The sequence below is a fragment of the Copadichromis virginalis genome, linkage group LG3 (genome assembly GCF_057382275.1).
Source record: "Copadichromis virginalis isolate Kocher_CV1m ecotype Utaka linkage group LG3, C_Virginalis_male_GT1.1, whole genome shotgun sequence".
In the NCBI taxonomy this organism is placed as follows: Eukaryota; Metazoa; Chordata; class Actinopteri; order Cichliformes; family Cichlidae; genus Copadichromis; species Copadichromis virginalis.
This window is the reverse complement of record NC_140620.1, coordinates 64,029,318-64,043,456: the sequence shown is the minus strand read 5'-3', so window position 1 is coordinate 64,043,456 and position 14,139 is coordinate 64,029,318. Positions and strand designations below refer to the sequence as shown.

The window sequence follows — 14,139 nt, the reverse complement described above, 5'->3', positions numbered from 1 at the left end:
CCTGACACAAAACAAACAAACAAACAAAAAAAACATGGTGTTTCTGTCCCAGAGTGTGAAGATGAAGAAAGTTTTTCTCCTGATCCAGTCCGTGAGTGTGTCTGACGTCATGGTGTGTGTGAAAGGTATCCAGCTGGGGCAGACGTGATTCTGCAGGTCACCTGCCCAGTGGACAAAAAGAAATAAAATAGTTGTGTGGATGAATGATAGCACGAAGAGTGTTTGGTGTTTCTAAGTCTGAAACAGCTGTAATGCTATTTTCTGTTTTGGAGAAAAGTACAGTTAAAGAAAAAAAAAAACAGAGAGAGATGTGTGTTGTTTTAAGCAGTGATGAGAATAATGAAAGTGTGATGAGAGAAGAACACAAAAACATACTGAAAATGCATTAACTATACTAACCCTACATGCATTTACACATAAATGATACTCATGAAGACCAGACAGCATCTTAAGCATGAGATTCTGTTTGTCATCTTGTCCAAGTCAAGTCAAGTCAAGTCAAGTCAACTTTATTTGTCAATTCTGCCACATGTACAGGACATACACAGAATAGAAATTGCGTTACTCTCAAACCCTAGTGATTAGAAAAATGCAAATAAAATAATTAAAAAGTAAAAATTTAAATAAATTTAAATAAATACAATACAATTTTACGTATAACAAAAAAAGCTATGCAATATACAATATACAATATTCAAGTAAGAAGGCATAGTGGTGCAAAATAGGCAAATAGTGCAAATGGGGATTTAGTAGTGTACGGTAAGAGATAGTGTAACAACAAAGGCTTATGAGGTCCAATGCTTAAGCAGTCCAATGCTCCACAAAGTGACTGGAGCAGGCCAGTGAGTGCGTCAGAGAGTGAGTGTGTGTGTGTGTGTGACAGAGTTCAGTGAGACCGTGGTGGAGAAGAGGGGAGAGGGGGGCAGAATCGGGAGGGAGTTAAGCTTCCTGACAGCCTGATGGATGAAGCTGTCCTTCAGTCTGCTGGTCCTGGCCTGGAGACTCCGCAGTCTCCTCCCTGACGGCAGCAGCTTGAAGAAGCTTTGCATTGGGTGCGTGGGATCAGCCGCTATGCAAAGGGCTTTTTTAGTGAGACGGGTGCTGTAAATGTCCTGGAGGGAGGGGAGAGAGACACCAATGATCCTCTCTGCAGCTCTCACTATGCGTTGGAGGGTTCTATGGCAGGACGCATTGCAGGCTCCAAACCACACAGTGATGCAGCTCGACAGGATGCTCTCGATGGTGCCTCTGTAGAAAGTGTACATGATGGGGGCTGGTGCTCCTGCTCTTCTTAGTTTGCGGAGACGCTGGCAGGCGTCTGACAAATAAAGTTGACTTGACTTGACTTGAGACGCTGCTGTGATTTCTTGGCCAGTGCTGTGGTGTTGTACGTCCAGGAGAGATCCTCTGTGATGTGCACACCCAAGAACTTGGTGCTGCTCACTCTCTCCACAGACGCTCCGTCAATGGTCAGAGGAGCATGTTGGGTGTGCATTCTCCTGAAGTCCACAACAATCTCCTTCGTCTTCTCCACATTCAGAGAGAGATTGTTGTCAGCACACCACGTGGCCAGGCGTCTCACCTCACTTCTGTAGTCGGTCTCATCCCTGTTGCTAATGAGACCCACCACCGTTGTGTCGTCCGCAAACTTGATGAAGAGGTTGGAGCTGTGTGATGGAGTGCAGTCATGGGTCAGCAGAGTGAAGAGGAGGGGGCTCAGCACACATCCCTGCGGGGCCCCCGTGTTTAAAATGATGGTGCTGGATGTATTACTGCCGACCCGTACTGCTTGAGGTCTTCCGGTGAGGAAATCCAACAGCCAGTTGCACAGTGAGGTGTTGAGCCCCAGCTGGACCAGTTTTTGAGTGAGCTGTTGGGGGATTATAGTGTTGAATGCTGAACTGAAGTCTATGAACAGCATTCGAACATATGAATCTTTTTTGTCCAGGTGTGTGAGTGCTGAGTGGAGTGCAGTGGAGATGGCATCATCGGTTGAGCGATTGGGCCGATACGCAAACTGGAAGGGGTCCAGGGAGGGGGGCAGGACAGTCTTGATGTGCTGCATGACTAGTCGTTCGAAGCACTTCATCAGGATGGGAGTAAGTGCAACAGGACGGTAGTCATTAAAGCAGGAGGGAGATGACTTTTTTGGAACCGGAATGATTGTGGTGGCTTTAAAACATGTGGGGACGACAGCCTGGATGAGTGATATGTTGAAGATGTCTGTGAAGACATCAGTGAGTTCCACTGCACAGTCTCTCAGTGCACGACCAGGAATGTTGTCAGGACCCGGAGCTTTACGTGCATTGATCCTGCTGAGGGATCTCCTCACGCTGTCCGGTGACAGAGTCATCACCTGGTCACCAGGAGGGGGTGGGGTCTTCTGTGCAGTGGTGCTGTTTCGGACTTCAAAGCGAGCAAAGAAAGTGTTCAGCTCGTTCAGCAGGGGGATAGTACTGTCACAAGTCTGTGGTGGGGGCTTGTAATCTGTGATGGTCTGAATGCCCCGCCACAGGCTCCGTGAGTCTCTGCTGTCTTTGAAGTGATGGGATATTTTCTTGGAGTACTGTCTCTTAGCCTCTCTGATGCCACGGGAAAGGTTGGCCCTAGCTGTCCTCAGGCTTGCCTCGTCTCCATCTCTGAAGGCAACATTCCGAGCTTTCAGCAGCCTGTAGACCTCTCCTGTCATCCATGGTTTTTGATTGGCCCGGACAGTTATGGTTTTCGTGACTGTTACATCCTCAATGCACTTGTTGATGTAGGCTGTAACAGTCTCTGCGTACTCCTGGAGGTCAGTGGTGTTGTTGTAGGTGGCAGCCTGCTTAAACATGTTCCAGTCTGTGGTGTTAAAGCAGTCCTGTAAAGCCTCTGAAGACCCTTCTGGCCACACTTGTATCCGCTTACGAACCGGTTTGGTGGCTTTAACGAGCGGTCTGTAAGCAGGCATTAGCATGACAGTGATGTGGTCTGAGGCGCCGAGGTGGGGGAGGGGAAAAGCTTTGTAAGCTCCTCTCTGGGTGGTGTAAACAAAGTCCAGTGTGTTATTTCCCCTTGTTGGAAAGTCTATGTGTTGTTGTATTTTTGGAAAAACGCACTTTAAGTCTGCATGATTGAAATCCCCAGCCAGGATGAGAAAAGCATCAGGATGGGCTGTCTGCTGCTCACTGATGTGCTGGTACAGTTCATTCAGTGCCTCGCTCCTGTTGTTGACATTGGAGGAGGGAGGGATGTACACAGCGCACAGGAGTATGGCTGTATATTCCCTCGGTAGATAGAATGGCCGGCACTTAATAACCATAAACTCCAGCACTGGTGAGCAGTGTTTGCAGACCGCAACAGCATCGCGACACCAGGCGTCATTGATGTAAACACAAAGTCCTCCCCCGCGGGTCTTACCTCCCGCGACGATGACTCTGTCAGCACGGTAGCATGTTAGCTGGTCGAGCTGAATGGCGCGGTCCGGGACACTGTCGCTAAGCCATGTTTCCGTGAACACAAAAGCACAGCAGTCCTTTACATTCCTTTGAGATGAACGTAGCAGTCGGATGTCGTCCAGTTTATTTTCTAGCGAGCGTACGTTGGCCAGAACGATAGAGGGGATGGCGGGTTTGTGTGGGCTAGCCGCTAGCCTAGCTCGGATGCCACCGCGCTTACCCCTCTTCTGCTTCCTCTCACACCGCTTGAGGCGCATCCATTGTGGGCGAAGTGCAGGAGTGGGGGTCGGTGATTGAGTAGGCCTTCGGAGCAAACCCAGATCTTTCAGCTTCTCGATGTCCACAGAGTTTAACTTAAAAAGTTTGTTTCTGCCGATGTCGAGAAGAAGTGTTCGGGCATATCCTCGCTTGCACACAGATAGACGCGACAAAGACTTACAAAAACACTGCAACTTACAGGACGAAAAACACGAAAAAGTAGTTTGTTCGGGAGAGAGAGAAGCCGCTGCGTGTGCACGCGCCGCCATGTTGATGTTAAAAACGTCACTAGTAAGATGAAAGTGATACATAGACTAGTGGACTGAATATTATAGGAGGACAGATGGTTGCATCATAGATGAGTGGTCTTAAATGAGTGAGCTGAGTGAGCTGATTGTGAGTTTCTGGTGTGTGAAGAAGTTTTACCATGGCACACATTTAGTTACATGAGAACTAAAACTTATTATGTGCTAAGACAACAGGGTTAAGCTGTATGTTGTGTGTATGGCTGATTGGATGAATGTTTGAGATTAAACTGGCTGTTTGATTTGTCTTTTGTTATTTAAGTTGAGCCTGCCAATTGGGTTGTGACGATTTATCCCCCTGGCATGAAGAACACGTGTCATGACTTAAACAAGGCCTTTCTTTCCTTTGATTTCCTTTATTTTCTTTCTTTTATTTTGTTACTTTCATGGTGCACTGAAAGTTTTGTTTGATGATCTCTGTTTGAGCACGATCAGAATCGAAGCGTCGTCGAGAAAACTGTTGCAAAGTGAGCTTCTCCAAAATTAAAATGGGCTCAGGAGAAATCCACTTATTTGAGACAAGTTCCTGTCCAAAAGGATTCAGCGAGAAAATCCAGTCTAAATTATTTTTCTTTTTGAAATGACGTTGTTTTGCTGAGCGTGGAAACGGATGCGACGATAATTTCCACAATTAGCAAAAGAAGGAATCACTGAGTGAATGAGTAAGAGTTTTAAAATAAATGGGAAACTGACTGACTGACAAAAGCTGACAAGACTGACTGACTTAACACCATTGTGTGAAGTCAACCCCCACCTGACAAAGGTGTGGATGTGTCTCTGTGTGTGTCTCTGTTGCAGGAGCAGAAGGAGACCACAGGAGGAAACTTGGGTCACATGACTATGTGAACTCTGAAAATTTAACCTTTTTAGTTTAAATTCTATGTCTGTGAATTTACCATGTGTGTGTCATTCACTACCTTGTGTTGCTCACAGAGATTACTGTGAGAAAGTGTGTACACACCTGCGCAGCGCTAACATTTACATTTCTCTTTACAGCAGATGGTTAATCATGTGATTTGATCATGTGGTTTACAGCAGGACACAACTTAATGATGTTTCTCTACCACAGGATTACTGAGATTTTGTATGAAGAGAACTGTAGTTACAGGCTATATGTTGATGATGAAATTACACTGTGTTTTTGAGAGAATGTTACAGGGAAGAAATGAATGCAGTGTGAGACATACTGTGATGAGACCATTGTTACTTTTTCCACAGCGAGTGTTAACTTTATGACTTTTCACAGCTCCTCTGGAATCTGGATGGCCGACACCTGACAACCGGGATGAACCTTGTGTTTGGCTAATGTTGTTTTTCTTTAAGAGTGCTTGTAAAGGATTCAGCACAGACAGACGAGTGACAATTGAACAGATGTGCAGTGGTTACAGAATAGTTACATCGGGGCCCATTATCTGACCACACTGTTGGGCTCATGGTGAGTAACAAACTTAAGGGACGTCACTGATTACAATGTGGAATGACGGTGAGATGTTAAATAATTTGGAACAAATTATGGGGAAAAGTAGGAGTTTAATGAGTTTAGAATAAACCTGCAATGATACTTGTCTCTGTGATGCTGAATACTTTATTACTCTTATGATCTATAGTTGGTTGCAAATGTGAAGTTGTTTTAATTTTAAGACTTTGTCTTCTAGGATACAGGAGCTGGGAGCTAAACAAGCTGAACATTTCAATGCTGACTAATGTTTTTACACAGGGTTACAGCTTGGAGTGAAGCTGCTCCAAGGGACAAACCTTGGAGATTGTTTTAGGGAGACTGTGCAACACTCTTGTACATGTCTCATTGGGGAGTTGACACATGGCGAAAGCCGTGTGGCGAGAGGAGTGTCATTTTTTAATTTGTAGATATCGTGAGGTGCCATGACGAGAAGGAGTGACTGAGAGGATCGTCCACAAGATGGAAGCTGAGGCCAGGAGAGAGTTTTCAGGAGGATCGGAGATCACCTTCAGCACAGAGAGCTGTGTTACTGGTCTTCCAAAGGATCGTCACGAGGAGACTTTGCACAGCAAATCTTAAATAAGATGAAAGAGTTTCGACGTTGACGTTAAGGAAGACAACTAAGCTGTTTGCGTGTCGAGGAGCCTGTGCCATCACCAGGGAAGTCTCAAATGTCCCAGGAATGGGTGGACCAAAGACCAGCTTTCCAGAGTCATTATTTTGTTTTAGGAGTTTTATTTTTCATTTTGTTAGACATGGCACAGTTGAAAGTAAAAGAAGACCACTCTAATTTGTCATGTGTTGTCATATTTTGATATATTTGATTACTTTTCATTGGTTATATTATATCGGGTAAAAATCACCCGGCATTAGTGATCGTGTTACTATTTATAGCGATAGTGTTCTAGGGTTAAATCTTCAGCAGCGTTGGAAAATGGAACCTGAGGGAGCGTGCCAAGCTCCAGAAAGTGACAGCGCAGAGGAGGTCCAGCGATGGACTTGTGGTTCTGTGAACAGCACAAATGCCAGGTGACTGTAAAATAACTAACAGCACTTTTTCCACAAGTGAAGCCAGTAACTTACTATCCTAAAAGATTAGCTCTAGTTGCTCGTGCTTTACCTCCATGCGTGAGATCAGTATGTGCAGCAGTTTAAGCTGTACAATGTTTCAATAGTTTATTTCACCTTTTGACATTGTTAGTTCCACACGAGGTAGATGTCTACTACTGCAGACTAAACTTACATTTCTGACACCTACAAGACACTTGTCTTTAATGTTACTCTCACAACCACACATATTACCATAAAGTGGTGCACAATTCTGAATCTGTCCAACCCTTTTTGCCAACGGAGGAGGGCACTTCTCATGAGTGTAGAGAGCGCGAGGAGAAGAAGTGTAAGCTGAGGGATGACTTAATAGATGTGCCACTCGTTGAGGGAAAGGTTTGGTTTGCTGATGGTTTGAGTTTTACAACAGCAGAGGGACAGACTAGAACACGTTTTACTGTAGCAGACAGTGAGAGAGAGTTATCTATGTAGGACAACTAGCATGTTTCATATTTGCTTGAGCAGCAGAGATGCTAGCTTTAACGGAAGTGTGTAAAGCTGTAGAGAGACAATATACACTGATAGGCAGTATACATTTGCTACTGTACATTTCTTTGTAGTGCAGTGAGTGAGACGAGGTGTGACAACCTCTACAGGGAAACCTGCAGAACACACCAAACTCTTGCAAAATCTGCTGGAGGCAGTGTTATTAACCAGTAGAATTGCCGTTTGTAAATGTGCAGCACACATGTGAGGGAAAGATCCAGTTGCATTAGGGAAAGTTTTTGCAGATAAGATCACAAAAGAAGCAGCTGTAGTTAAACATGGTGTTAACCTTTTATCAGTACAGCATCAGCAGACATGCAGGCCCACTCACCTACAGCAGGAAAACAGTTGTGACTTACAGAGGGAGCAAGCTTGCAGGATGATGTTTTTTATCTGTGTGATAAACCAGTACTGCCTGATAATTTGTATAAGACTGCTGCTATTTTGAGCCATTGGCTTTGCCATGTCTCAAACAGGAGGGAAATGAGCAGTCGTTATACTCATTCTAGGATTATTAAATACTTTTTAAAAAAAAAAACTTTTGCAGGCAGAGAGAACTAATGGAATAGTAAAGTTAAGATTTAGGAAGACAGGCAGGACATGGTTAGACTGTATAGAATAAGTACATGAGGATTACTCCAACAGAGAATGGTCTGACTCTTTGAGATTACACATGTTAGAGCATTTAGAGTTCCAGTCTTCTGTAGTGATGATAGAAAAGCAGAAGAGAGAGCATATTAGCAGATTAGATGCTTGAAAATGTTTAAAAGTAAAGTAGTCATGAGAACAAATGATCTGCCAGATGATTCTGTTTCTCCGCAGGAGCAGAGTCTGAAGTCTGGAGATTGGATGTTGATAAGGCCATGGAGAGGAAGTGCTGGTCCAGTCCATGGTGGGAAGGTCCATATCGGATGCTGCTGACGACGACCACAGCAGTGAAGATTGCTGGAAGGAACACTTGGATATATCAAGCGCACTGCAAGAAGGTGACACACATCCAGGCCAGCTTGGAGTAAGTGGCAGGAAGACCGGGAACAAAGGGGGGGAAAGCCTCCAGGGCCCCTCGTCTCAATCCGGTGAAGAAACCAACTGAGCCACAGGTACTCATCAGAATGGCTGGGAATGTGCTGTGCATCTTCTTGTGCCTGTGGACCCTGAGTGGGATGACAGGGAGCGCACTGGAACAGAGCAAACCACACCCAGTACCAGCATGGGTTTTCAACAACTACTGGTGGCAGTTTAAGAACACAACCGCTCACATAAAGAATGAGACCAATGGTTATGCTTGTGATGCCACTGGCTACACATTCTTCTGGACTGTGGCCCTATAGCATCACTGAGAGCGAGGCAGTTTGTCTGGTTGCTTTAGCAACACATCCGGGAACACTGCCAACTTTTCAACTGCTCTGAACCTGAATGGAAGGTTGATTCACCAGTAGCTGGGAAGGTGAACTGCTCTGGTGAGACAGACCTGCTCGTCTGACTCAAAGAATATGACTTGTTGCAGGACATTGAACAGCTAAACGAACTGGAAACAGGCCAATTGCCTATGTGTATGAAGGACAATGGATTAGCCCAAGTTGGAGATCAACCATGGAACATGGCAACATCACCTATTCTTTTGTCTTCTGCAAGAAGGATGTAAACAGAGAAGCCTTTTGTCTACATTACATCATGAACACTTGAGGTTTCGAGCCAAGAAGTTCAAAACAGCTTGATCCAATTTCCTTTACAAAGCTTTTTCTGTGGTGACAACAGGACAGGAGAAGAGTTGTAAATGCAGATAATTCACCAGTTGACTCTAACCCCCACAGGATGCCTACAGTGAAAAGATTTGGGGGGTTGATAGGAGTCATAAAGAAGGGTGTTGACCAGGCTGCAGCTTTGAAGTTAGCTGAGAGCCATATGGACAAACAATAAAGTCAACTGATGCGTTTAAATACCTATGTCTGTATACAGTTGGATTGTAGTGACATATGATTTTTGAGAATGATGATTCTTCTTGTTTGACCTTTGACATTCAGTTGTTTACTTGAAGAAATACATAATGAATTGCACGACAGGAGTAGATCCGCCACAAGGCTGGATAGCTTGGTTACCGTCTGGTCCTTGGTGGCATCTTCTTTTGAAAAAATTAATTCCTGTTTTTGGACTGTTGATACTGATTTGCTTATGTATAGGATGTAGTTTACTGTGTATGAATGAAATCTATACTGACACTGTCCAAACAAAGGGTGCATAAGTTGAAATTTAAGAACAATGACAAAAAGGAGGGAAATGTTAAGTCTAATTGTTGAATGTTGCCATTGTGTTTCTTAAATTTGTACAGTCTTAGTTTAAGCAGTAGGATCAAAGCCATTCCTTTGATCCTGACCACCTTTCCAGCCACTCTGTGCTGGGGGAGGTTTTATTGTAGATACATCCTATCTGAAAGATCTGTTTCTTTTGATGTAAACTTCCTGGGTTTATGACCCTTTGGTCAGCAGGAGGTAACACACACACACACACACACACACACACACACACACACACACACACACACACACACACACACACACACTTACATACAGTGCCTTGTCTATGTAACCAAAGGGGGGTTGCAAGGGGAGATGCTTTGTAAACTATTGTTTGAAGATTGTCAATAAAAGACAGCGCGAGGAGGCCACCATTGGGGTCATTGTCGTGCTGGACACAGACGAGGCCTCCCTTGCGCAAGTAATGGATCGATCGACTGTCTTGTTTTCTTCATGATGAATAAGTCTCTAGAATTAGCGGGGCTTGTGGAAACACAGACCCAACAGTTACAGCCTTTCTCCCCTCTGCTGCCGAGGCTGTTAGTCTCTCCCAAACTCAGCTACAGGACTTCCAAATGAATGAAAGCAGCAGAAGTGGCTTTACAAAGGAAAGAGGAAGAGGAGAAGAAGAGGAGAGGGAGGCCACCCTGACCATCACTCCAGCTGAAAACATCACACTTCCATTAAAGTTGGTGAGGAAATGTTGAGCAGGATGAGCTGCTGGCTAATCTGGAGGCTGTAGCAGCAGCTCACAGTCACAGTGGATTTCCACTCATGAAAAAGCTCTGGCTGCTTCATTTCTCATCTCATATCAGAGACTTTAATGCTTCACTGAAGCTGTACTGTGATGCTTCCATATCCCAGTGAGACCTCCATAATGATTTCAGCTGTTCTGTACACACACTGTGTGCCCTGTATGGCTCAAAGTCTCTGCAGCCTGTTTTTATCTGCTATCATCAGATCTTCATCATCCTCATTCACATCCCTCACACACTCTACAGCCTCATCAGCACCAACTTCATCTTCACTGACTGATGGAGCACAACATGAACCTGTGGAGGCTGAAACACTGTCCTGTCAAACATCTCTGAAAGCACTCAAACTTCTTCACATTTGTCTTCAGACACATCCTGAACATTTAGGAACTAAAGAAAGTTTCAAACATCAAAGACCTGAAATATAGAAAAACAATAACAGCCGCAGTCAGTGAACTCACCTCAGAGTCTCCAGTCGACAGTTTGGACTCTCCAGTCCAGCACACAGAAGCTTCACACCTGAATCCTGCAGGTTGTTCCAAGTCATGTCCAGCTCTGTCAGATGGGAGGGGTTGGACTTCAGAGCTGAGGCCACAACTTCACAGTGAGACTCTGAGAGTAGACACTCAGTCAGTCTGTGATGATAGAAAATATAAAATGTGTTATTATAAAAGCAGAAAATCTGCATTATAAACACAGACTGAATGTATATGAAGACAAAACAGAGTGAGGTCATAATCTGATGAATCTGCTCTTCACATCTGTGCTTCAGCTCCTCTTACTGTGTTTGACATGACACAACGATTGAGTCTCTCTCAGACCTGCAGACTTTTAATGAGAATCTTTGTTTGGCTTTAATCTGCAGATGAAGGAGGAAGATGGTGTCACATTTAGGCTTCCATAATGTCCACAGTCTGTCACTGAGATCTGATCCAGAGTCAGAGTGAAGACACACATTTGGACTGTTTCCTGTTTTGACTCCAGAACATTTTGAATGAGTTCAGCTCAGTGAAGAGTTCCAGCTGGAAAGATGATCTCTGTTTGCTACCTGCTGTCAGGTACGACTGTTCACGTCCACACGGAGGAAAAACCTGCTGACTGTTACCAAACGGAGCAGAAATCTCATCACTGGACAATAATGATGAATGAACTCAGAGCTGCTGATATCAGATCTGATCTCAGGGGAACTAAACACAGAATGACTGGCTCATTTTAGCTTTCTGAGCCATTATCTGCTGCTGTGTCGCTAGTTGGCAGAAAATGATTTGTATTCCTGTTCAGGGCTTCAGTGTTTATGAGTCCAGATCCAGGTGACAGCAAGTCAAAATGATGTTACCTGTCTGTGTCCAGCAGCAGCCTGTATTCACTTTGAATATTGTTATAACCTGACATGGATCAGTTTGTCTTTGATTGGTTTGTAAAGGTCACTGTTTCCATTGGACCTGAGTGACGTACAAAGACAGAGAGGGAGAGAAAGGAGAGAGAGGATGGAGACAGCAAAGAGAGAGCAAACACAAACAGGTGAGAGTGGACAGGTGACCAAGGTCAGCAACCAATCAGAGAGCTTCTGTTTGACCCACAGTCACTGATGATGACTGCACATAACCAAGCAGTGTGTTACTCTGATATCAAATATGGATCCTGCTCTTATAATAATGATCATCAGATGATATTATTGTGTTATTTTGTAGCTGAATACGATGTTTGTGTGATTATCAGTGAAAGAAGCAGTGAGGAGGATGGAGAGAGAGAGAGGACAGAGGCTGAAGTTAGAAACACTAAAAGGATTTTTCATGGATTTCATGGATGATTTGAGTGATTTCCAGCAGGACACTTAAACATGTCAGTGGACGTCCTAAAGAACATATTCACTGATATGAAACGTGTCATTGAACAGGATTAATATCAGTGGAAACATGGTGGAAACAGCTGTGACTGCATGGATGTGACACACTTCAAATCTGTTCTCCACTCTTGGATTTGGGATCCATGGAGCTGCTGCTGAGTCTGTACAATAAAGGAATGGTGTGGAAGGTTGCAGCGTACGGACACAAACACTTTGTGGTTACAATCTGATTTTATTTTCAACATTAAACTACTAACCTACACTGATCAATGATGTTAATGATCACATCTGGACTCACCCAGCCTTTCTGCAGTTCCTCACAGCTGGAATCAGTCTCAGTCGTCCCTGCTCTGATGTTTTGTACTTCTGCAGGTCCAACTCATCCAGAACCTCCTCTGACATCTGCAGCATGAAGGCCAGAGCTGAGCACTGGATCTCAGAGAGTTTCTTCTCTGATCTGTTCTCTGACTTCAGGAACTCTTGGATCTCCTGATGTACTGAGAGGTCGTTCATCTCCATCAGACAGTGGAAGATGTTGATGCTTCTGTCAGGAGAGATTTCATCACTGTTCATCTTCTTCAGGTTGTTGATGACTCTCTGGATGGTTCCATGACTGATCTCTGTCTGACCCAGCAGACCTACTAAGAGTCTCTGGTTGGACTCCAGACAGAGGCCATGAAGGAAGCGAACAAACAGGTCCAGGTGGCCATTTTTACTCTGGAGGGATTTCTCCATGGCTCTGCTCAGAAATACATCAAGTGATTGGAGATATTTTTTATCAAAAAGACTGGTGAAAGATTCTGATTTTAGAAACATCTTCAGCACCTCTGTCTTCCTGTTGGTGTGACAGTGGAACATGTAGACAGCAGCCAGAAACTCCTGAATGCTCAGATGAACAAAGCAGTAGACTGGTTTCTGGAAGATCACACACTCTCTTTTGAAGATCTCTGTACAAACTCCTGAGTACACCGAGGCCTCTGTCACATCCAGACCACACTGCTCCAGGTCTTCTTGGTAGAACATGATGTTTCCTTTCTCCAGATGTTCAAACGCCAGCCTCCCCAGCTTCAGAAGAACTTTCCTATCAGCCTCCGTCAGCTCCTGTGGACTCGTCTCACGTCCCTCATGGTACTTGTTCTTCTTCCTCTTTGTCTGAACCAGCAGGAAGTGTGAGTACATGTCAGTCAGGGTCTTGGGCAGCTCTCCTCTCTGCTCTGTAGTCAACATGTGCTCCAGAACTGTAGCAGTGATCCAGCAGAAGACTGGGATACTACACATGATGTGGAGGCTCCTGGATGTCTTCATGTGGGAGATGATTCTGCTGGACAGCTCTTCATCACTGAATCTCCTCCTGAAGTACTCCTCCTTCTGGGCATCAGTGAAGCCTCGTACTTCTGTTAGCCTGTCAACACATGTAGGAGGGATCTGATTGGCTGCTGCGGGTCGGGAAGTTATCCAGACGAGAGCCGAGGGAAGCAGATTCCCCTGGATGAGGTTTGTCAGCAGCTGGCTGACTGATGACTTCTGTGTGACATCAGACAGCAGCTTCCTGTTGGTGAAATCCAATGAAAGTCTGCTTTCATCCAGGCCGTCAAAGATGAACAAAAGCTGAGAGACAGCCAGCTTCTCTGCTGTGACCTTCTGTAATGTTGGATGGAAAACATGGAGCAGCTCCAGAAGACTGTACTGCTCATCTCTGATCAGGTTCAGCTCCCTGAATGAAAGCAGAACCACCACACTGACATGTTGGTTCTCCAAGCCCTCTGCCCAGTCCAGAGTGAACTTCTGCACTGAGAAGGTTTTTCCAACACCAGCCACGCCGTTGGTCAGAACCACTCTGATGGGTCTCTGTTGGTCAGGTAAGGCTTTAAAGATGTCCTGGCACCTGATTGGAGCGTCATGGAGGGCGTCCATCTTGGAAGCTGTCTCCAGCTGCCTCACCTCATGTTGGGTATGAACCTCTTCACTCTGTCCCTCTGTGATGTAGAGCTCAGTGTAGATCCTGTTGAGGAGGGTTCTACTTCCTGTTTCATCACTTCCTTCAGTCACACGTTCACATCTCCTCCTCAGACTGATCTTATGTTCATCTAAAACCTCCTGCAGACCAACATCTGCTGAAAGAAAGAAAAACAATGATACTAAAGAGAAAGAAAACTCTTCAATGTCTGAACAACACAAGAAGTCCAGTTTTCAGA

At 44.8% G+C, this 14,139-nt stretch overlaps 2 protein-coding genes across 2 annotated transcripts in view; both read right to left on the bottom strand.

Annotated features, from left to right (window-relative positions):
• Positions 1 to 14,139, bottom strand: part of LOC146716593 (uncharacterized) — a 304,253-nt gene that overhangs the window by 279,888 nt on the left and 10,226 nt on the right. The window lies entirely within an intron of this gene.
• On the bottom strand, positions 11,451 to 13,927 carry LOC146716594 (protein NLRC3-like). Its single transcript, XM_085452579.1, has 2 exons — positions 12,243 to 13,927; positions 11,451 to 11,540 (listed from the first exon to the last, which is right to left on the bottom strand). The coding sequence occupies exons 1-2, from the start codon at positions 13,856 to 13,858 to the stop codon at positions 11,477 to 11,479; spliced, it is 1,680 nt and encodes a 559-aa protein (XP_085308705.1). The 5' UTR covers positions 13,859 to 13,927; the 3' UTR covers positions 11,451 to 11,476.